General features: G+C 46.9%; 2 protein-coding genes across 2 annotated transcripts in view; both read left to right on the top strand.

Moving 5' to 3' along the window:
* SRRM4 (serine/arginine repetitive matrix 4) overlaps positions 1-14,515 on the top strand; it is a 36,761-nt gene extending 22,246 nt beyond the window's left edge. The window contains exons 9-13 of the mRNA XM_087703486.1: positions 594-928; positions 1,559-1,768; positions 6,834-6,944; positions 8,803-8,949; positions 10,584-14,515. Of these exons, the coding sequence (XP_087559612.1) occupies positions 594-928; positions 1,559-1,768; positions 6,834-6,944; positions 8,803-8,949; positions 10,584-10,881 (1,101 nt within the window). The 3' untranslated portion in view covers positions 10,882-14,515. The remainder of the gene's footprint in view (positions 1-593; positions 929-1,558; positions 1,769-6,833; positions 6,945-8,802; positions 8,950-10,583) is intronic.
* A 5,484-nt stretch (positions 14,516-19,999) lies between these two features.
* The window catches only part of HSPB8 (heat shock protein family B (small) member 8), a 37,891-nt gene continuing 33,560 nt past the window's right edge, over positions 20,000-24,330 (top strand). Inside the window, exon 1 of the mRNA XM_087705646.1 lies at positions 20,000-20,171. The gene's annotated coding sequence lies outside the window, so the exon portion shown is untranslated. The remainder of the gene's footprint in view (positions 20,172-24,330) is intronic.

The following is a 24,330-nucleotide window of genomic DNA, read 5'->3' as shown; positions in this document are numbered from 1 at the left end:
GATGTTTTTTTTTTCCTGTGACGATCTATTTCTATTGCCTTCTTTTTGTCTCTTTTTGATTTGTTTAAGGTTTTTCTTACATTTTCCTAACCTCCTTTGATTTCTACCTTATAAAAACAAAATTACACAGATATACACCTTTTTCGTCAACGTGAACTGCATGCGGTTAGTATTCTTTGCATGGTTTTAAAAACTTCCGATTATATCTGGGGGGGCAGAGAGAGAGAGAAAAAGACAGCAACATCTGCATTTCTTTCTTTTAGGAAGGTGTGATTTGTTCCAACTTTTTTTCCTTCCTTTCTTTCATTCTTCCTTCCTTCCTTTCTTCTTTCCTTCCTTCCTTTCTTTCTGTTTCTTACTTCCTAACTTTCTTCCTTCTTTGCCTTTAATTACAGACTGAATCCTAACGGCAAATAAGAACAAAAAAAAACACCAGAATAACAAAATAAAAAAGGGTGAATTTGACAAGAAAGTAAAATAGAGCCCAACCTCTTACACAGGCACCACCCAAATTTGGGGGAGGGGATTTGTCTTTCCTTCTTGTGGGTACGAGAATTAAACCCTGGCAAAACAATGTCTCTTTTTGCTTACAGATCTCAAATTCCAGGTCAGCTACTGGCCTCTTTACAAAAACAGTGGGTCAGTTGGGGAACCAAATCAAAGAGAGCGGAGATGCGCACGAATATGATTCGGGAAATGCAACTTCTTCCCCTCCGTCCGTTCAGACCAGCACATCCAGGTCAAAAGACAGCCAAGAAACCAAGGGTGAAGCCCCCGATGGCTTCGGCCAGGCCTTCTCTCCCGGGAAAACCGGCAGCGTCAGCAGTCCCGATTCGGGGAATTCACTGCACAGCTACAGCTCCCAAGCCAAAGGGACGGTTTTGGAAGAGCCGAGTCCATCTCCCCGGGATCTGTGCAAAGATCAAAAGTAAGTCGGCCTTCAACCCTCAAGGCATCCCTGGCCTGCTCTTGAGTTGCCATAAGAAAAGGGGAGTGGGGAACCGATGAATCGGTACGGCAGCAAAAGACAGGTGCACATTCCATTCTTATCTCTCTCAAGGCTGTATCCCAGGGTTACTTACAGCGGCTGGAGAGGCACGATCTCTACAACCCGTGAAACTGCCCCATTGGTGAATGTGATTGATGACACACCCTGGGGGGAGGGGGGAAATAGGGTCATGATTGGGGTCGTAAATTAAATGGGGTAAGAGCTGGCTTCACTTGGGAACGTGCCAACAATGAGCTCTGAACACATAGCCCTTATAAGCAGTATCCTGAATAACAGGAAATGAGCTTCCTATGCTCTTCTTTGCTGTCCTCACCACTCTCAGTAGGAACTTTCTATCTGAGGTGCTGCTGCCACGAAACAAAATTGTGACGCGATTTGTTAAAACGCTCTCAATCGTGCCTCTGTAAAAAGTGGCCAGGACAGAAGGAGAAAGATGTGCTCTCCTCAGAAAGGTTTTTGAAAGTTGTGTGTCTTGTAAAAGAGGTACGTCCTCATTCGTCCCCGGCCATCTAGAATCACTGTCCTTTTCTGGAATACCTTTCTTTTCAGTGGAGAGCCTTGGCCAACTCTTGAGCCTCTTGAAAAGAAGAAGGACGACATTGTCTCGCCCCCATTTTCCAGTTCTCCACTTCAGCCATGTCTTCGAAATGTATCTCCTTCTAGCAGGTCATCTCTGGACTCTAGCCACTCTGGACCCTTTCATCACAAGGTGAGACGCAGATCTTCACCAAGCCCATCTTGTTGTTCATCAAAATCAAGGTGAGTAACATGCTGGGTAATTTGTTTATTTTATTTATTTGTATCCTGCCTTTCTTATTTCTACAAATAACTCGTGGCGGTGAACACATACCTACCTCCTCCAATTTTTCCCACCACAGCAATACTGGGACTAGAACTCCCCATCTCCTGGCTTTCATGGCTGAGATGGGACTAGAATTCACACTCCAGCTTTCCAGCTTAATGCCTTAACGACTAGACCAAACTACTCTAGGAAAAACTAGGAGCATGAAGTATTCAAATAAGACCACCTGTTTCCTAATGATTGTGCACTGACTGGTACCTATTATGTTCCCAAATAAACTAGCTAAGACTACTGATCAAAGCCATTAGGTGTGTTGGCTTTCAAATGGGTTTGCTTGTATACGAGAGTATCTGGGGTTTGCTCCCCTTCATGTATAGGAGCTTTCCATGCTGGATGATAGGGATTGGTTTTCTCCTTGTTAGTTCCTTGATTAGGGTATTGTTTTCCACTTCATTGTTTGTCTGGTGTTAATCCCTGCTTATCTGGGTATTGGCTATTGGAGAAGGTGTTTTCTGCCTTTGGGTTTTTTTATTGTTCCTTTTCAATGGTGAGTTACTGTGGTTATGTATCAAAAACAATATCCTAATCAAGGAATTATAATATAAAAAACATACCACCACCATAGGGCATATCAACAGGGCCAGCCTGAGGGAGAGAAGGGGATAGGCGAGGATCAACAGGGCCAGCCTGAGGGAGAGAAGGGGATAAGATAGGAGAGGTCTCTGTGGCAAACCTGAGGGAGAGAAGGGGAGAGGAGAGGATCAATGGGGCCAGCCTGCGGGAGAGAAGGGGATAAGATAGGAGAGGTCTCTGTGGCAAACCTGAGGGAGGGAAGGGGATAGGAGAGGATCAACAGGGCCAGCCGGAGGGAGAGAAGGGGAAAGGAGAGGATCAATGGGGCCAGCCTGAGGGAGAGAAGGGATAGGAGAGGATCAACAGGGCCAGCCTGAGGGAGAGAAGGGGAGAGGAGAGGATCAATGGGGCCAGCCTGAGGGAGAGAAGGGAGAGGAGAGGATCAATGGGGCCAGCCTGCGGGAGAGAAGGGGATAAGATAGGAGAGGTCTCTGTGGCAAACCTGAGGGAGAGAAGGGATAGGAGAGGATCAACAGGGCCAGCCGGAGGGAGAGAAGGGGAGAGGAGAGGATCAATGGGGCCAGTCTGAGGGAGAGAAGGGAGAGGAGAGGATCAATGGGGCCAGCCTGAGGGAGAGAAGGGAGAGGAGAGGATCAATGGGGCCAGCCTGCGGGAGAGAAGGGGATAAGATAGGAGAGGTCTCTGTGGCAAACCTGAGGGAGAGAAGGGATAGGAGAGGATCAACAGGGCCAGCCGGAGGGAGAGAAGGGGAGAGGAGAGGATCAATGGGGCCAGTCTGAGGGAGAGAAGGGAGAGGAGAGGATCAATGGGGCCAGCCTGAGGGAGAGAAGGGATAGGAGAGGATCAACAGGGCCAGCCTGAGGGAGGGAAGGGGATAGGAGAGGATCAATGGGGCCAGCCTGAGGGAGAGAAAGGGATAAGAGACGATCAATGGGGCCAGCCTGAGGGAGAGAAGGGGAGAGGAGAGGCCGATCGTAACTACTCATTAATTTTCAAGCTGCAAGTGTCGATTTCTTAAGCCCGATCACATAGTTTCGTAGCGGAGCACGAGTATCCAGCTAGTCCCTTTATATAAACAGGGAGCAAACCCCACCTTCCTTCACACAGATGATGTTACTTAGTTAGGTAATGAAACGCCTGCAAACAAACAAACTAACCAAGCTCAGGGAACACCCCAATTCAACCTGAGCTGTATGTATTTATTGTCTTCTATTGTCAAAATTATTCCCAGGATTTCTTCCCAGATGCAAAACTGCTTACGTTCTAACCCCTTGCCGTCTTCGGCGATTCTCACTGAAAAATCAGAAGCGTTTCCTTTCCTCGGCCATAAGCAAATGGCTAAACCAGCGGGGCACATCACAGCAAACCAGATTTGCCAAGAATTTTGAATATTCTGTCACAAACAAGGATGTTTATATAAGCATAATCCCACAGAAGGGTTTTTAAGTCACGGTTTGGTGACCAAGAAGTAATAGTCCGATTTACATATAATATGCGTGGATTTGCATATCTACTAAACCAGAAGTAAACAGGCCATGCAGTCGTTTAATGCAATGTATGAATCTGCTTTCGGCCTGATCATCTTAACTCTTCTTACCAGGGAGAGGTGCTAACAAGCTAGGTTCCCCCCACTCCCCCCTCGTTCTTTATTCAGCACTAGCTGATAACCCGGCATTGCCTGAATATTTATTTATAGGGGGGAAATGTCTGGACCAAATGTAATTTCTACTGTTGGATTTTCCCCCTTACCAGAGGGAGCCCCCTTGTGGGGTACTGTGAAGCCGTTACCATGGCAACTCCACTGTGCTGTACAGGAGAAGCCATTTTACGAGAGTACAGTAGAAGCCGTTTTAAGGCACAACAGGCTGCATCTTAACAGAACACACACACCGAGGGGTGTTAAGAGTGTCTTACTCCTGCAATATTTAGTTCCAGAGAGTAAATCATCTGTGTACCGAGTTTGGTTGAAATTGCTCAAGGTGTTCCAGAGTTATGCTGGAACACACACAAACACACAAACACACACACACACACACACACACACACACACACACACACACACACACACACACACACACACACACACATATATATATATATATATATATATATATATATATATATATATATATATATATATATATATATATATATGTTTTTGTGTGTTTTTTTTTAATTTGTGCTGATAAATAAATAAAGGGAGACTAGTATAGATCTATTTCAAGCTATTTAGCTCTCATCAGCTAGCCATACCCTTACTGGGATTCGAACCTGTGCTGTATTGCATCTTAGGCAAACGTCTTAGCCATTAAGCCACAGGTCTCCTCCTTATCAGCTGAAGCCAGGGAAGAAGGTATATATTTAGAGTCACAACCCCTGGTAAGCCCCAACCATGGAAGGAAGCTAACTGCTTCCATCATCTGTCAATCGGCTCATCACAAGAGTGGCTTAATGGCTAAGACGTTTGCCTAAGATGCAATACAGCACAGGTTTGAATCCCAGTAAGGGTATGGCTAGCTGATGAGAGCTAAATAGCTTGAAATAGATCTATACTAGTCTCCCTTTATTTATTTATCAGCACAAATAAAAAAACAAAAACACAAATATAACAAAGGCAACAGTAAAAATATTGGGTTTCTGTCGTGATGGACTCTTGTGACGAGCCGATTGACAGATGATGGAAGTGATCCAAGAACAAGAAGTTGTTGATTTACACAACCTTTACAACTCAGTGTCTAAAAAGTGCAACTTCACTGGTCTAGGGTCTCCTGCCTTGAGCACGGGGTTAGACTAGAAGACCTCCAAGGTCCCTACCAACTTGTTGCTCTGTTATTCACCATTGGCTTTCTTCTTATAGTCCTGACTCTTTGGGGGGAAGGAATAAACAGGTATACAAGAGATAGCGCTCAACCAATTAGCTCTGAGGCTATCTGGTTTGCGTGCTCCCCTTAAATTGCAGGAGAAGCAAAGAAAAAGAGTTTGGGAAGCACAAAACATCGACGCTTTTCTTATTCTGAGAAGGCAGATTTTTAATTTCTGTTCAGTATGATATTAACTTATCTTGAGTTACCTAATGGGTTCACACACATACCCCCCCCAGTTGCTGCTTCTGCTGTGCCATTTGTGTATAAATAGCACATTAGCAATAATTAGTGATAAAAGCATTTAAAACACTGGGTGGGAGGGAGGGGAGAAAGAAAAAAAGAGATGGATGGAGAAAGAGGGAGGGAGGAAGGAAGGAAGGAATTTCATGAAGGAAGAAGGAAAGGAGGGAGGGGAGCTAAGAGAGGAAGGAGTGAAGTAGTGGGAGAGAGGGAAGGAGGAAAGAAGGAAGGCAGGGAGGGAGGGAAGGAGGAAGGAAGGCATTCCATGAAGGAAGGAAAGGAGGGAGGGCTAAGAGAGGAATGAATGAACGAATTATATGGAGAGGAGGGAAGGAGGAAGGGAGGGCTAAGAGAGAAAGGAGGGAAGGAGTGGGAGAGAGGGAAGGAGGAAAGAAGGAAGGCAGGGAGGGAGGGAGGGAAGGAGAAAGGAAGGAATTCCATGAAGGAAGAAGGAAAGGAGGGAGGGCTAAGAGAGGAAGGAAGGAAGGAAGGAAGGAAGGAGGGAGGGAGGGAGGGAGGGAGGGCTAAGAGAGAAAGGAATGAAGGAATTATATGGAGAGGAAGAAAGGAGGAAGGGAGGAAGAGAGGGCTAAGAGAGAAAGGAGGGAAGGAGTGGGAGAGACAGAAGGAGGAAAGAAGGAAGGGAGGGAGGGAGGGAAGGAGGAAGGAAGGGATTCCATGAAGGAAGAAGGAAAGGAGGGAGGGGGCTAAGAGAGGAAGGAAGGAATTCTATGGAGAGAAAGGAAGGAGGAAAGGAGGAAGGGAGGGCGGGTGGGAAGGAGGAAGGAAGAAATTCTATGGAGAGGAAGGAAGGAAGGAAGGAAGGAAGGAAGGAAGGAGGACTAAGAGAGGAAGGAATGAAGGAATTATATGGAGAGGAAGAAAGGAAGGGAGGAAGAGAGGGCTAAGAGAGAAAGGAGGGAAGGAGTGGGAGAGACAGAAGGAGGAGAGAAGAAAGGCAGGGAGGGAGGGAAGGAGGAAGGAAGGGATTCCATGAAGGAAGAAGGAAAGGAGGGAGGGGGGCTAAGAGAGGAAGGAAGGAATTCTATGGAGAGGAAGGAAGGAGGAAAGGAGGAAGGGAGGGCGGGCGGGAAGGAGGAAGGAAGAAATTCTATGGAGAGGAAGGAAGGAAGAAGGAAAGGAGGGAGGGAGCACTAAGAGAGAAAGGAAGGAAGGAGTGGGAGAGGGAGGGAGGAAAGAAGTAAGAAAGGAAGGAAGAAAGAAAGGAAAGAAAGACAGACAGGAAGGAAGGAAGAATGGACATGTTTGGACAAGAAAACAATCCCCTGCTTTTCACCATACTCTCTTAAACTTCTCTTCTCAGATTCTCTTCCCGTTCTCCTAGTTACTCTCCTATGTCCTGCAAGAGAGCGACTGGAAGCAGGAATTCAAGATCCCGACGCAGCCCCAGCTACTCTCAATACAGGGCTGGCAGGTAAGTCTAGATATCTGAGTCCCCTGCTGGAAATCCACCCACTGCCCTGGGATCCATCTTGCTGATTTCAACCCTGAACTATTGTAAGCTGAAGGGGAATCCCATCCAGAGGATGCCTTAAGCAAGGAAATCCTGTGTCCTGGTGTGTGTGTTTGTGTGTGTGTGTGTGTGTGTTTGTGTGTCTGTGTGTGTCTGTGTGTGTCTGTGTGTTGCAGTGGTGGATTTCAAATTTTTTAGAACCTATTCTATAGGTGTGGGAGTGGCTTGGCAGTCATGTGACCGGGTGGGAGTGGTCAACTTGATGTCACTCACCAGGAGATGTGATGGATTGGGTAAAATGTGGTGAACCTCCCTTAACAACGCTCTTGCTCAGCAACCAAAATTTTGGGCTTAATTGTAGTCATAATTCAAGGACTATCTCTGCCGTCCTCTGCATGGCAGCCTTGTCCTAGTTAAACTCCTTCTCCTTTCTGGCAATTTTCCTCTCTTATAGAGGCACCAAAATAATCCATACAATGTAAGGTTTCCTGCTGCAGCAGGGGGTTGGACTAGATGACCTCCAAGCCCTAAATTGCTGTGCTGTTTTTCTTCCTTTCTGATAACAAAGAAACCTGCCTACGTACCTTTCCAAGCTGCTTTAGCGAGGACTTCAACGCTGCTCTTGCCTCAGGTCCTCTAAAGAAGCCCCACCCTTCCTTCCTTCTCTTTGAGAAGCGCCTTGCAAACAGGGGCAGAGCAGGGGAATGTACTGGTACAGGGGCGTGGCCACACCGCCCCTGGAACGGGTACGCAAAAGTACGGCAAATTTCTGGCACCGGTACACCTGTAGTAGTGTGTACCGCCAGAACCCATCTCTGGTGTGATCTGATCCCCTATTGTGACATTCCGACAAGCAAAGTCATTGGGCAGGACAGATTCACTTAATAACCGTGTTAGTAGCTTAACAACTGCAGGGATTCACTTAACAACGGTGTGGAGAGTGGTCATAAAACAGGGCACAATTCGCTTAACTGTCTTGCATAGCCCCCAAAATCCATCAGAGTTCGTTGCAGAAGAATCAAATCCAGAAAAGCACACACGCAGATAACTGATTCAGCTGGATTCATTAACTGCTTTATATACGTAATAACTGATGAATAAATGTACAATACCAATAGTAGGTTATGTCAACGCATGACCCGACAAGTGCGCGCATGGCAAAAGCGCACCGACAAAACCCCGGTGAGAAAACCGTGATGTTGAAATTGCGCCGACAACAGCGCGCCCACAAAAGCGCGATTAGGGTTAAGGTAAGGATTAGGGTTAGGGTTAGGGTTAGGGTTAGGGTTAGGGTTATTACGTTGTTTTCGCGTTGTTTGTTGAAGGCGCGCTTTTGTCGGCGTGCTGTTGTCGGCGCGCTGTTGTGGGCACGATTTTGACGTCGCGGTTTTCTCCGCGCGCTTTTGTCGGCGCGCTTTTGTCGTGCGCGCATTTGTCAGTGAACCATGTCAACGTGGGTAGAAGTTACAAGCAGAACGCAAGCGGGAGAGAACAGTTTCATCTCCGAGTTCAGAGCAGACAGATATCAGTTTCGGTTTCGATTCTCAGCACAGGCTCAGATCTGTTTAAGTTCCCATTGGCTGGCTTAGTTGCTATGCCTATTCATTGGCCGACCCTGTTCCCATGTCTCTCCCAGTCATGCGTATTCTAACAAAATCTGGGGCTCCATATATTGAAGATTACCTGTAATTCAGCCAACTGTACAAACCACCTCCTTACAGTTAGATTCACACAATCTGGCTTCAGCAGTTCTGGCTCTCAACCCCATCATCAAGACAATGTCTAACCTTCCTGGAAATGTCTTTTGCTCCCCTACCAGAGGTCGTGAACAAGATCACAGTTACGGTTCCAGTGGGAAGGAGTCCCAAAGGCACCAGGGACGGCAGCGGCGCAAACAACGTTATTCCCCCATGAGGAAGCGTCGAAGGGATTCTCCCAGCCATTTGGAAGCCCGGCGGATAACCAGGTGAGGTGGAGGGAGGGTGTCTTCCGTCTCTTACCCCTTAAACATCCCCCCTTCTTTGTGGCAGGAAAAGGGACAGGGGGGGGGAGGAGAATCCGGTGATCTTAAACACCTTCTAACCCAGCTTTGCAAGGTGGTTGTGCAACTTCAAGGGGCAACAAATCCGAGGACTTGGATGGAAAGAGATATAAATGGGATTTTATTCACAGGCAGGAAGAGACCAAGAATCAGAGTGTTAGAAGTCAACCACAATCAACCACCTACTCTGCATGCATGCTTGAGTTATTTCATTTGTTTTAAATGTCATGGATCACTTTGCACTGCACTTTCAGAGTAGTAGTAGTAGTAGTAGTAGTAGTAGTAGTAGTAGTAGTTGTTGATTGTATTTGTATGCCACTTGATTCCCAATTGTAAAAGATGTCATAACCTCTTGTGTTTTTACATAGCCATAAAGAAAGATGAAATAAAGGAGGAGGGAGGGAGGGAGGAGGGAGGGAGGGGAAAGGGGAGGAAAGGAAGGGAAAGAAGGGAAGGGAAGGAAGGGAAGGGAGAGGAGAGGAAAGGAAAGAAGAGGAGAGGAAAGGAAGGGAAAGGAAAGAAGAGGAGAGGAAGGGAAGGGAAGGGAAAGGAAAGGAAGAAGAGGAGAGGAAGGGAAAGGAAAGAAGAGGAGAGGAAAGGAAGGGAAGGGAAAGGAGAGGAGAGGAAAGGAAGGGAAGGGAAGGGAAAGGAAAGGAAGAAGAGGAGAGGAAGGGAAAGGAAAGAAGAGGAGAGGAAAGGAAGGGAAGGGAAAGGAGAGGAGAGGAAAGGAAGGGAAAGGAAAGAAGAGGAGAGGAAAGGAAGGGAAGGGAAAGGAGAGGAGAGGAAAGGAAGGGAAAGGAAAGAAGAGGAGAGGAAAGGAAGGGAAGGGAAAGGAGAGGAGAGGAGAGGAAGGGAAAGGAAAGAAGAGGAGAGGAAAGGAAGGGAAGGGAAAGGAGAGGAGAGGAAAGGAAGGGAAAGGAAAGAAGAGGAGAGGAAAGGAAGGGAAGGGAAAGGAAAGGAAAGGAAAGAAGAGGAGAGGAAAGGAAGGGAAGGGAAAGGAAAAGAAGGGAAGGAAATGGAAAGGAAGAGGAGAGGAAGGGAAGGGAAAGGAAAGAAGAGGAGAGGAAAGGAAAGGAAGGGAAAGGATGAGAAGGGAAAGGAAAGAAGAGGAGAGGAAAGGAACGAAAGGGAAGGGAAGGGAAAGGAAAGGAAGGAGAGGAGAAGAGAAGAAGGGAAAGGGAGGGGAGGGGAGGGGAAGGAAAAGGAAAGGGAGGAGAGGAGAGAAGAGGAAAGGAAAGGAAAGGAAAGGAAACGAAAAGGAAGGGAAGGAAAGGAAAGGAAAGGAGAGATTCAACCTGAAAATAAGGCGGAATTTTCTGACTGTGAGAACAATCAACCCATGGAACAGAAGTTTTCATCAGAAGTTGTGGGAGCTTCATCCCTGGAGGCTTTCAAGAACTGGACTGCCCTCTGTCAGAAATAGTGTAGGGTCTCCTGCTTGGGCGGGGGTTGGACTAGATGACCTGCAAGGTCCCTTCCAACTCTGTTAATCTGTTAAAGCAAACAGTGAGTATAAATCTCCCCCCTCTCTCCCCCCCCTCTCGATTTTTCCTCTCCAGTGCCCGAAAACGCCCCATCCCTTACTACAGACCGAGTCCTTCTTCCTCCTCCTCCTCTCCTAGCAGTTCGAGTCTTTACTCCTCAGGATACAGCTGTCTCGGTTACTCTCCAGCCCGGAGCCGCAGTTACTCCAGCGATCGGACCAGCAGCTGCAACCGGAGTTGGAGTAGTTACGCCAAGAGCAGCCGAAGCCGGAGTAGCGGAGGGAGAAGCCGTGCGCGAAGTAGTAGTAGTAGTAGCAGCAGCAGCCACGATTCTGCCTCGGTGGGCAGCTATGACAGTTTGCGGCGTTCGTAGCCACCCTGCGTTGTGGATTACAATCATCTGCCTCTACTCCAGCCCACCCAAAGGGACAACCTTCTCCAGATGGTCCTTCATCCATCAAGTTCTTGGAAATCATGTAGCCTACCATGGTCTGGAGTAGGGGAAATGTCTTAAAGGAAGACCTCCCCTTTCCAGCCTCATGGGGTCCCCGTTGTAGAAATCCTGGCCCTCACTCTGGTTGTGGTTGTGTTTCCACTACACACCGGCCCTCGGTTTGCAGAAAAGGACCCACCCAAGGGGAGAATCTTCTCCAGATGGTTCTTCATCCATCAAGTTCTTGGAATCATGTAACCTACCATGACCTTGGGTATGGAGAACGTCTGAAAGGAAGACCTCCACCTTTCCAGTCTCATGTGGTCCCCGTTGTAGAAATCCTGGCCCTCACTCTGGTTGTGGTTGCGTTTCCCCCCACACACCAGCCCTCGGTTTGCAGAAAGGGACCCACCCAAGGGGATAATCTTCTCCAGATGGTCCTCCATCCATCAAGTTCTTGGAATCATGTAGCCTACCATGACCTGGGGTATGGAGAACGTCTGAAAGGAAGACCTCCACTTTTCCAGCCTCATGGGGTCCCCGTTGTAGAAATCCTGGCCCTCACTCTGGTTGTGGTTGTGTTTCCACCACACACCACCCCTCGGTTTGCGGAAAGGGACTCACCCAAAGGGACAATCTTCTCCAGATGGTCCTCCATCCATCTTTGGGTGAGGTGGCATTGAACAACTGATTGTTTTGGGGTGTGGTTCAAGCACATTGGGTTGGTGGAGGAAACCTCCAAGAAGATGTCTCTGGTTCTTCTTCAGAAATGGAAAGGTGGAAACATCTCAACTTCTCCTTCACACTAGGAAGGGCCTCCTTCCGTGCAAGCCCCATAATGTCTGAGCCACATGGGATATATCTCATCCGTTCTCTTCCCACTTGCCTCCCACTGAGTCTCTGTCTACAAGTAGTTCTCAACTTACAACAGTATGTTCCACTCGAAGTTTCGACAGTATTGGGGAGAAAAAGTGACCGATGACCATTTTCCACACTTACCGACAACCAGGGCAGAGTGAATTTGTGATTCGCTTGGCGACTGGTTCATATTTATGACAGTTTGCAGGAGGTCATGTGATACCCCCTTTTGCGACCTTCTGACAACGGGAAAATCAGATTCACTTAACAACCCTCTCACTAACTGAACAACGGCAGGAATTCCCTGAATGGTGGTGGCAAGAAAGGTCGTAAAGACGGGGCAAAACTCACCTAACCACTGTCCTCGCTTAGCGATGGATATTTGGGTCCATTGTGGTCATAAGACGAGGACTACCTGTATTTCAAGGCCAGTTGGCCAAATCAATACGTACCTTACCACATGCTCCGAATAGGTTAAGCCACTGAGGTCTAGGTACGCCAGTGGTGGGATTCAGCCGGTTCGCACCTATTCGTGAGAACCGGTTGGTAACTTTCTAAGTAGTTTGGAGAACCGATTGCCGGAAAAAAACTCTGTTTGTTTTTTTCCACTTTGCAGAGCTAATCCTGTAAGGAAGGCAGGAAGGAAACATTCTGGTGTTGTTTCTAGCCTAATCTTTATTGACCTGCTTACAGAAACTGCCTCTCCAGTTAACCCTTGTTACATTGTAACACTAAGGCAAAATGCCCATCGACCTGAGTGACATTGAGTTGGCCACGCCCACCCAGTCACATGATCACTGAGCCCCGCCTACCCAGATGGTCATTAGGGCAGAGAACCGATTGTTAAATTATTTCAATCCCACCACTGAGGTACCCCAAACCCCAAACCAAGGTCTAGGTACCCTCACTTAGGGGGGCCACTCCAGCGAACCTAACAATCCTTCTTTTTGCTCTGTTCATTCATCATTGTTCTATGTTTCTTTCGTTATTTATTCAATATTTATTATATGTTGGCATGAGCAGGAAATCGTGGCACTGACGTTATCAAATTTTAATTTATTGCATTGTGTTTGTTTTTTTTAAGTATTGTAATGTTGTTAGATTTGGGGGTTCGGTTGGCTTGGAGACCCAAAAGCTACAATTCTGGCTCCCCGCAGCGTCTTCTCGCCCATCTAACCAAGAAGAAAATCTTGGCTTAATGGTGGCGCTGGTTAAGCCGGCTTCCAAACCTGGCTGGAAATTTTCTCCTAAAGAAACAGACGCCATGTCTTAATTCTCTCTTTGGGTTTTGTTGTTGTTGTTGTTGTTTTGTTTTGTTTTTTTTACTCTGTTTCCCTGAAAATAAAACCTCCCTGGGTAATAAGCCCAATTGGGCTTTTCAGCGCATGCGCTAAAATAAGACCCTCCCCCCCAAAAAAATATTGCAGCACAGCAGCAGCCACGAGGTGACCACGCTCGCGGCCTCCTGGACCTCAAAAGTAATAAGATCTCCCCGAAAATACAGCCCAGCGCTTATTTTTGGGGTCAAAAGAAAATAAGACCCTGGGTCTTATTTCTGGGGAAAACACAGTAAATAATTGGAGCCATAAAGTAGCCAAGAAGAAGAGATTGAATAAAATATAACTACACGTATGCCTCGACTTACAACGGTTCCTTTAGTGGGGGGGGGAAATGTCACTTGTGATTGTTTTCCATGCTTACAACCATTACAGCTTCCAGGGGGAGGAGTCAAACAGGGAATTAGTCTGCAATCGTTACACCGGCGAGGCGTGATCCTCAATCAAACGCTCAGAATAGAGCTGGAAGGGACCTTGGGGGTTATCTAGTCCAGCCCCCTGCTCAAGCAGGAGATCCTAAACCATTTCAGACAAGTGGTTGTCCAGCCTCTTCTTAAAAACCTCCAGTATTGAGGGACCCACGGGGGTCTGGTGGCAAGCTGTTCCGCTGGTTAACTGTCCTCACTGTTAGGAAGTTTCTCCTTAGTTCACCCTTGAATGCCATCGAATTATCTTTCTGGTGTTATACTAGATAAGGAACTTATCTAGATAAGGTATCTATCTTACCTAGTCGGGCTCAGATGCAAACTACCAATCTGGAAATATTCCTACCCTCTTTCCCCCAAAATAAGACCTCCCTGGATAAGAAGCCCAATCGGGGCTTTTGAGCCCATGCGCTAAAATAAGCCCTCCCTGAAAATATTGCAACGTAGCAGCAGCCATGAGGTGACCACGCTCACCGCCTCCTGCACCTCAAAAATAATAAGACCTCCCCGAAAATAAGGCCCATTGCTTATTTCGGGGGTCAAAAGAAAATAAGGCCCTGTCTTTTTCCGGGGAAAACACGGTACCACAATGGGGACTAGAATTTTCATCGGTGAACAAGGCAGTTGTTACATGTGAGTTGTGTCCAACTGTACAATCATTTTTGTTACGATTCTCAAGCAACTCATTGCCGTTGTTCAGTGAATCGTCTGGCCATTACCAAACCCGGCTCCCCCCACCCCCAATTGACTTTGCTTGGTGGAAGCCAGCTGAGAAAGTCACGGAGGATGACAACTGTGGCGTGAAAGATCTTTAAATGCAAGCAAAACTCACTGAATGAATCTTCCACTCAACAACGTAAATTTCGGGCTCCACCCATGGTCGTAAGTCGAGGACTACCTGTACTTTTTTTTTAAAAAGGGAAAGGAAAGGGAAAGGAAAGAACGGAGACAAAAGGAGAAAGGATAGGTAAAAGAAAAGAAAAGAGAAAGGAAAAGAAAAGAAAGAGATGGAAGGGAAGGAAAAGAAAAGAAAGAAAAGAAAAGAAAGGAGGAAAGGAAAGAAGGGAAGGAAAGAAAGAAAAGGGAAGGAAAGAAGGGAAGAAAAAAGAAAGGAAAGGAGGAAAGAAAAGAAAAAGAGGAAAAGAAAGGAAAGGAGAAAGGAAAGAAGAAAAGAAAGAAAAGAAAGAAGGAAGGGAAAGGAAAGAAGAAAGGAGAGAAAAGGAGAAAGGAATGAAAGGAAAGGAGAAAAGAAAGGAAAGGAAAGAAAGGAGGAAAGGAAAAGGAAAGAAAGGAAAGGAGGAAAGGAAAGGAAAAGCAGAAAATAAAGGGAAGGAAAAGAGGAAAAGAAAAGAAAAGAAAGAAAAGGGGAAAAGAAAGGAAAGAAGAAAAGAAAGAAAAGAAAAGAGGAAGGGAAAGGAAAGAAGAAAGGAGAGAAAAGGAGAAAGGAAAGAAAGGAAAGGAGAAAGAAAGAAAAGAAAAGAAAGGAAAGGAGGAAAGGAAAAGAAAAAAAGATAAGGAAAGAAAGAAAAAAGAAAAGAAAGGAGGAAGGGAAAGGAAAGAAGAAAGGAGAGAAAAGGAGAAAGGAAAGAAAGGAAAGGAGAAAAGAAAGAAAAGAAAGGAGGAAAGAAAAGGAAAGAAAAGAAAGGAGGAAAGGAAGAGAAGAAAAGAAAGGAAAGGAAAGAAGGAAAGGAAAGGAAAAGAGGAAAAGAAAGGAAAGGAATCAGGCTCACCTTCCAGCACATTCTAGAAGCATCTCATTGTTGGCCCTACTGTACAATCCCGCGGTGAGTTCATTTATTCCAACGAATGGGCAAGGAATTGCCCTTGTCCCTTGGCAACCGAACGGCTGGAAAACAATACACACACACACATCCACACCCTCGCCCTTCCGGTTTTAAATGCTACCTTCAATCTCTCTGTATTCTTTGCTCTTCCCACCGGAGTTCATGTAACAAACACATGCAAAGGAGCCAATGAAAAGAAACAACAAAAAAAAGGAAAATAAAAAAACAACACCACCACACACCACTTGCCGTGTCTCATTGCCATGACGTGGGTTTCTGTGGCAATCCACTCGCCTCCGTCTTTGCATAATCGGTCCAAATAATCTGGAATAGTCTGTGAGAATTCTGGGTCACGTTTGTTCGATGACTCACTGGTTGGTTTTCTTGGCTCGCCACCATCACCCAAGTCCAAAGGTGTCCATACTCTGTCCTAAGGTACAGTATAGGTCAAGGGGTCACCAACAGTGGTGGGTTTCAAAACTTTTTGGAACCTCTTCTGTAGGTGTGGCCTGCTTTCCGGGTCCACTGGTGGAACCTCTTCTAACCGGTTCAGTAGATTTGACGAACCGGTTCTAGCGAACCGGTAGGAACCCACCTCTGGTCACCAACCCCCAACTGATGGTGTTACTTTGTTGGGTAGCGAAACGTCTGCAAGAAAACCACCAAGCATCGAAGACGCCACAAGCTCGAGCTACAAATATTTCCTTCTATTCGTCTGTGGAATCCTTCGTGCGCTCCGAGTGCTCGCAGATGTTTTTCAGGGGCGAACCCCATCCCTCCCTTGCACTGATGACGTTCCCTAGTTGGGTCAAGAAAACAATCCGGCTCAGGGAACAACGAGGAACCCACAATTCTGGTCCTTGTTGTACCACCCCTAATCAATTGCCCTACTCAATTGCAAAGTATCTCATCCATCTTCCAGATGTTCTATTCCAGGGGTCTTTGCGCACGTTGTTTGCGCATGTATGATTGAGATTAAAACGGGGTGGGGATCATTTATAGGTAAAACATTACTATATACAATTTTGTATGCAATACCTAAATCTGAACGCAAGCGACGCGGTTATCCAAACCAAGAATTTTGAGCGTAGTAGCAAAGGGACAGGGGTCACCAACTTTTCGGACCTCAGGGACCATTAAATTCATAATTTTAAATCCCCCGGACCACTAGTATGATCTGCCTAATGACCGGCTGGGTGGGCGTGGCTAGGTGGGCATGTGACTGGATGGGTGTGATCAAGTTGATGTCACTCACGTCGAGGGGCGCCTCTCCAGTCTCTACTCGCCACTCCCCTCCCAGCCCCTCTTTGCCTGCCCGCCCGGGCTCCTTAGGGCCCCAACAGGGAGCAGTTGTTGGAGCGAAGCAGCCCCCAGGAGGAAGAGTTGGCAAAGCAGCTCAGTTCAAATAGGATCTGGCCGAGGAGGAGGCTCAGCAGAAGCACCTCACTGAGGACTAGGAGCATAGGCTTTCCAAGCAGAGGGAAGACCTGCGGGAGGGCAAGGCCAGGTGCCGGCGCCTGGAGGCTCAGCGGGCTGAGATGGTCAGCCAGTTCCAGGCCATGATGCAGTCCCACTGGAACGAGGCCCTCCGGCTCTTCCCCACCAGCGGCTCTTCCCTCCAGCCTTCGCCCAAAGCCCCCCACCAGGAGGCCGAAGCAGACCCCAAGTGGGAATTTCTGACCCACCCAAAAAGACCCCGAAGGGGGAAACTCCGTGCAGCAATGCATTCATTGCACATATCCATCCCAGGGTCCGCAGTTTGAGGACCCCTGATTTACTGCAATATCAAAAATGCTAATAATTTTCTGCAGATCAGCAGTGGTCCACGGACCACCAGCTGTTAACCGTTGGTATAGGTGGTACCTCACTCAATAGTAACAACTGAGAGAGGGATCTTGGAGTCCTAGTGGACAACCATTTAAACAGGAGCCAGCCATGTGCAGCAGCTGCCAAAAAAACCAACACAGTTCTAGGCTGCATCAACAGAGGGAGAGAATCAAGATCACGTGAAGGGTTAATACCACTTTATAATGCTTTGGTAAGGCCACACTTGGTATACAGCATCCAGTTTTGGTCGCCACGATGTAGAAAAGATGTGGAAACTCTGGAAAGAGTGCAGAGAAGAGCAACAAAGAGGATTAGGGGACTGGAGGCTAAAACATATGAAGAACGGTTGCAGGAACTGGGTATGTCTAGTTTAATAAAACACCCTAGTGTTCTAGTCAGAAACTTTTTTTCCCCTCGCTTCATTTTATGTCTTTCAAAAGTTCTTGGTGAGAGAGAATTTAGCTGACCTCGGCTGATTTCGGAAAAACCAAACGTCGAACTGGGTTCGTTCTTGGATGAGAGTCATCAGAAAGCTCCCAGGGTCACAGATCAGCCCCCGAGGTCGAAAAACATCTTCAAGAATTGACAAACCCTGCCGAAGAAAATGGGATGGCGTCATTCGTGTAATCCATAAAACTCCCAATTCCGCTCAAGGGAATCTTTCATTTTCAAAAAGGCTTCTAATGAAATGGGTTTTTGGAGAAATGGAGGCCAGTGCAAAAGATATAAGCTGGGACTCGGTTTTACTTCCGTGCATTTCAAAAAAAAAAAAAAAGTGGGTCTGTCTTTTTTTTTCCCCAAAAAAAATAAAAGAAAAATAAAATTAAGGCACCTTTGAGATCTGCAGGCGGGAGAAGGATTTGCATCCCAGTAAGCCGTTTAAGCTGCAAAGTAAAATTGGAGAGGAACAAATTTATTAGGGCTTAATCCTAGATGGATCCAGGTAGATCTTGGCGCTGAGCATATCTGATTAATTTGAAATGAATGAAATGGCCTGTGGAAAGCCTAGTGGGGCGCGGATGTTCCCATTTCAAATGTGTTATTATTTCCGACAACGGGTGGCGCTCTGATTAAATGCAATAAACTTAATTCTGAATAATTAATAGTTCTACCTTCCACAGAAGCTTCCAGAGGTCTACTCAGAAATATGACATGGCAGTGACCGTAGATTTAATAAGATAAAAAGGACAACAAATTTGGAGGGTAATAATAAGGGAAGGAGGGGAGGGAGGGGAGGGAGGAAAGAGAGGGAGGGAGGAAGAATGGAAGGAAGGAAGGAAGAAAAAGGAAGAAAGGACAGGGAGGGAGGAAAGCAGGGAGGAAAACAGGAAGGAAGGAAGGAAGGATGGAAGGAAGGAAGGAAGGAAAGCAGGGACGAAAGGAGGGAGGGAGGAGGAGAGGGAGGAGAAAGGAAGGATTAAGAGAAACAGATAAAGAGAAAGATTGTAACGGGGAGGGAGAGAGAAAGGAAGCAAAGTAGGGAGGGAGGAAGGAAGGAAGGTGGAGAGAGAGGGAGGGGCAAAAGGGAAGGGAGGGGGAGGAAAAGGAGTGGGGGAGGAAGGCTGAATCCCACCACTGTTTCTAACACTGATGATGTTCCCTAGTTGGGTCGTGAAACGTCTGCAAGAAAACAACCAAGTTCAGAGAGCACCAAGGACCCCACAGTCCTCCTCCTCCTCTTCTTCCTCCTCCTCCTCTTCCTCTTTCTCCCACCCCAACCGCTCCTCCTCTCTGCCCCATTCCCTTCCAGCCCTGATGACGTTACCTAGTTGGTTCATGAAACGCCTGCAAGAAAACAATCCACCAAGGACCCCACAGTCCTCCTCCTCCTCCTTCTCCCCTTTCTCCTCCTCCTCCTCCCTTTTGGAAACCCCACACTGCCTTCTCACACCGATGACGTTCCCTAGTGGGGTCGTGAAACGCCTGCAAGAACGCAACCAAGTTCGAACCCCTTTCTTTCGACACCCCCCGCAAGTGACCAAGATATTCCTCCCTTTTTGGAGACATGACCTTCATGGTATTGGATCTGGGTACTTGAGAGACCGCCTGCTGCCAATTACCTCCCACAGACCCATTAGATCTCACAGGGTTGGCGTCCTCCGGGTGCCATCTACCACCCAATGCCACCTGGCTATTACCCGGGGGAGGGCCTTCTCTGTGGCAGCTCCGGCCCTCTGGAACGAACTCCCCGCAGGGATTCGGACCCTCACCTCTCTCCAGGCCTTCCGGAAAGCCGTCAAAACCTGGCTTTGCCGGCAGGCCTGGGGGTGATGAGTTCCCTCCCCTCTCGACATGTATGGTTGTGCGACTGTTGACTACTTTTACTATTTGTATTTTGTCTTTTATGTTCCCCCTTATCCCCTTTGAATTGTTCGCCGCCCTGAGTCCTCCCGGAGAAGGGCGGCATACAAATAATAAAATACAAATACAATAGAAATACAAATGACTCTGAAAGAAAACCAGCCTAGCATTGGTAAAGACGTGAGGCTGGGAAGGGAGGAAGGCAGGCAGGCAGGCGGATGGACACACACCTCCCTTTTGCTCTCTTCTCCTCTCTCTCTCTCTTTTCCCCCCCCTCCTGCACTCCATCGCTTTCAGCTGCACCTGCAGGTTGTGGGGATGGGTGGAGTGAGATTCCCCCAGCCTTTCAAAACACCAGGCTCATCCCCAGCCGCGGTGGTGGAACCCAGGCTACGCCCTGTCCCACCCTGGCTGGAAGCCAGACCATTTACAGTGGCAATGGAAGCCAAGTCCTTCCAAAGTCCTCAAGGCAGACAGCTGGCCGGGTGCCCAGCTCCACCTCTGTCCGCAGAGACTTGCCGCCTGCAGTGACTGTCTTCCTGAGGTAGCCGAGGAGGACAGTGCAATTAGTTGTTGTTGTTGCTTTAAAAACCTTCTTTCTTGCTCACTTGACTCAAATGCTTTAATTGCCCTTCCTAAGAACAGCTTGAAATCCTGGTCGTCTTTCCTTGGCGCTCCCTGGCTGTCGAACATTGTGAGTAAGGCATGGCAACCTTGCAAAAAAAAAAACCAGAAGGCACAAAAGGAGGGTGGGGATATTTGGGGGGGGCTTGGGGGAACGGACAGGCTGACGTCTGCAGCTGGGGGGGTGTGTGTGGCACGGTGGGGTTACGAATCATAACTTTTCCCCCCGAGTTTCTTCGCAGTCTCTTGCAGAGAACAGAAGAAAGGAGCTGGGATTGCCCCCTTTTTTTTTGGTCTGGAATGGTCTAGGAGAGGTGTGGGGGGGTCTCTTGCTGGAGCAGGGGGCTGGATTAGAAGACCTCCGAGGCCCCTTGGGACTCCTGTTCTTCTCCTCGGTTGAAGGAGAATCACTTCAGCCCGTAGAGGGTTGAGTTTGCTTTGGCAAGGATGTGCCTGCACTCTGATGAGTAGGAAGGGCTCTCCAGTTTGAGGAGCAGGCTAAAGGAGGACCTCAAGATTAGCCATGGTTTGTTGTATCTCCAGGTCTTAGAATAACGTCCTGTGTCCTCAAAACATGGGTCAGCAGAAGGGAGGAGAACTTCTGTGACTCAGCATTTCAGTTTGGGATGATAAACTGCAGGGTACCTGCGAGACCACCTACTCCCTCCGGTAGCCTCCCACCGTCCAGTGCGATCCCACAGAGTTGGCCTCCTCAGGGTGCCGTCGGCCAGACAGTGTCGGCTAGTGACCCCCAGGGGGAGAGCCTTCTCTGTGGTAGCCCCTTCCCTCTGGAATGAGCTGCCCCCGGAGCTTTGTATAATCCCCGACCTCCGGTCCTTCCGACGTGCCCTAAAAAGTTGGCTTTTCCAGCAAGCCGGCCTGGCCTGAACAAAACAAATCAAATTATTGATCATTGTTAATTTGAATTTGATTTTTTTTTTAAAAAAATGTTCTTGTCAATTCTAATTGGGTTTTGTTTGGGATATTCTATTTAATTTTTTTTTTAACTTTTGTATTATGGGTTTCTTTTAATGTTGCACGCCGCCCTGAGTCCTTGGGAGAAGGGCGGCATATAAATCTAATAAACCTAACCTAAACCTAAACCTAGTTTAATGCTAAGCCACCTGGCCCAGTGTTTTTAATTCTTAACCTTCCTTCCTTTCCTTCTGGTTTGGTTTTAACATCTTGAGAAGTTCTGGAAGACTCAACTGGGGACTAGATAAAATAATGAATATGTTTGTGGTTTTACTTATTACGGCCCGAAATATTTGTACCCAGACGGCATGCTGTTGAGTGAAAGATGGGATGTTTCTTTAAAATAAAATAAAATAAAATAAATAACCTTAAACTTTGGGCTTCAAGGGTCCAAGGCTTTGCTGACAATTTGAAACCATTTAAGCAGATGCTAATGGATGTTGAACTCTTAACTGTTTCTACCCAATTAAAAGACCAAGTTATTACTGCTTTCTGGGTGTGTTGGAGTCATGCCTGCAGTTTTCTTAGAATCATAGAATAACAGAGTTGGAAAGGGACCTTGGAGGTCTTCTAGTCCATCCTCCTGCTTGAGGACAAGACCCTATGGCATGTGGGCCAGTGGTGGCACCAAGAGCCGTCCCTGTGGGCCTGTGCACCGTTGCCAGATGCTTTTCTGGTTTCCAGCGCACAAATCAGTGGTAGGTTCCTACCGCTTCGGCCCAGTTGTGGCCGTAACTCGACCACAATGGGGCCCAACGTTTCTGTTGTTAAGTGAGACATTTGTGCAGTAGTTAGGTGGAGTATTGCAGACTAGCTCTGGCAACTGCCAGGAGTTCGATCCGGACTGGCTCAGCCTTCCGTCCTTCTGAGGTGGGTAAAAGGAGGACCCAGATTGTTGGGGGGCAAGAGGCTGACTCTGTAAACAGCTTAGAGAGGGGCGGAAAGCACTGTGAAGTGGTATATAAGTCTAAGTGCTATTGCTATTGTCCTTCCTTCCTTCCTTCCTTCCTTCCTTCCTTTCTTCCTTCCTTCCTTTCGGTTGAATCAGCCTTCCAGCCTTCCGAGGTGGGTAAAAGGAGGACCCAGATTGTTGGGGGACAAGAGGCTGACTCTGCTATTGCTATTGTCCTTCCTTCCTTCCTTCCTTCCTTCCTTCCTTCCTTCCTTCCTTCCTTCCTTCCTTCCTTCCTTTCTTCCTTCTTCTTTCTTTCTTTTCTTTCCTTGTTCTTTCTTTCTTTCTTTCTTTCTTTCTTTCTCCTGACTCAGCCTTCCATCCTTCCGAGGTGGGTAAAATGAGGACCCAGATTGTTGGGGGAAAGAGAGGCTGACTCTGTAAACTGCTTAGAGAGGGCTGTAAAAGCACTGTGAAGTGGTATATAAGACTAAGTGCTATTGCTATTGGCTTTCCTTCCTTCTTTCCTTCCTTCCTCTTTCTTTCTTTCTTTTCTCTTTCTTTCTTTCTTTCTTTTCTCTTTCTTTCTTTTCTCTTTCTTTCTTTCTTTTCTCTTTCTTTCTTTCTCCTGACTCAGCCTTCCATCCTTCCAAGGTGGGTAAAATGAGGACCCAGATTGTTGGGGGCAAAAGGCTGACTCTGTAAACCACTTAGAAAGGTCTGTAAAAGCACTATGAAGTGGTGTATGTCTAAGTGCTGTTGCTATTGTCGTTCCTTCCTTCCTTCCTTCCTTCCTTCCTTCCTTCCTTCCTTCCTTCCTTCCTTCATTCATTCCAGTTGACCCAGCCTTCCCTCCTTCCAAGGTGGGTAAAATGAGGACCCAGATTGTTGGGGGAAAGAGGCTGACTCTGTAAACCGCTTAGAGAGGGCTGAAAAAGCACCGTGAAGCTGTCTATAAATCTAAACAATATAAAGCTCCTGCTTTGTGGCCAGAGAGGACTTGGGTAGCCTCTATCCAGGCTGGCATCCATCAGGTGAACGAGCCGAGAAGGCCGTAATGGCGAGGAAGACGGACAAGCAGAACCAGTTTTTTTCTGCTGCCAGAGCAAGTAGGTGTGATTGCGGTTGTGCCAGGCAGATAATTGTCTAACCATTTAAACTCATGTGGATGACATCTGAGACAGAAGCCTAAATTCCTCTGAAAACCGCCTTGCTTAGCGTTGAATTTCGACTATTAAAGTTGTGGCCATTTCTTTTCTTTTTCTTTTTTTCAAATAGGATTTTTTAAAATTTTTGCTTACAAATTTTAAATCCCTTTTACAAGCCAAGGGTTGTCCAGGGGTTTCTCCCTTTTAAATTCCCTCATGTACATAATTGGCTTTACCTCACAGGATCATTTCCAATTTCAGCCCCGTTTCTTTTCTTCCCATAGTTCCATCTTCAACTTCCTTTTTCCTTATCACCAAAAACAATATCATTTTTCCCCCTTTCAGAAAACATTGATCATTTCACTCTCCATTTGTGGTTCTAATTTCTGTAGCTGTCTTATAACCTCAAATTCAGTTTTAATATAATGAGTTGTGGCCATTTCTAAAGCAAGGCATATATGTGTGTGTGTGTTTGTATACATATACATTTATGTATGTGTTGGGTATTTGTGTGTGTGCATGCACATACATGTATGTATGTGTGGGATATGCATGTGTGTATGTATGTATATGCACATACAAGTATGTATGTGTGTTGGGATGCATGTGTGTATATGTATATGCACATACATGTATGTATATGTTGGGTATGCATGTGTGTATATGTATATGCACATACATGTATGCATGTGTTGTGTATGCATGTGTGTATGTATATGTATATGCACATACATGTATGCATATGTTGGGTATGCATGTGTGTATATGCACATACATGTATGTATGTGTTGGGTATGCATCTGTGTATGCACATACATGTATGTATGCATGTGTGCATTTGTGTATATGCACATACATGTATGTATATGTTGGGTATGCATGTGTGTGTGTGTATATGTATATGCACATACATGTATGTATGTGTTGGATACGTGGCACGACAAAACCGCGCTCATCAAAATAGCGGTGATAAAATCGCGTCGCTAAAGCCGTGACGTCATCACCGCGCGTCATCACTGCCGCGACAACAGCGCGGCGACAGAAGGGCGCTTTAAAAGAGCGCGGCGGCAGAAAACCGATTTAAATTAAGGTAAGGGTTAGGATTAGGTTTAGGGGTTTGTTTTAGGGTTAGGTTTAGGTTTAGGGTTAGGGTTAGGGTTAGGGTTAGGATGCTGAGTGCTTGGGAATGCGCGGATTTGCCCTCCGCGATTATGTCAT

The sequence above is a fragment of the Thamnophis sirtalis genome, unplaced genomic scaffold (genome assembly GCF_051295495.1).
Source record: "Thamnophis sirtalis isolate CommonGarterSnake01/CBP01778 unplaced genomic scaffold, rThaSir2_p1.2 scaffold_2, whole genome shotgun sequence".
In the NCBI taxonomy this organism is placed as follows: domain Eukaryota; kingdom Metazoa; phylum Chordata; class Lepidosauria; order Squamata; family Natricidae; genus Thamnophis; species Thamnophis sirtalis.
Note: the sequence above shows the minus strand (reverse complement) of the source record. Positions and strands in the feature narration are given on the sequence as shown.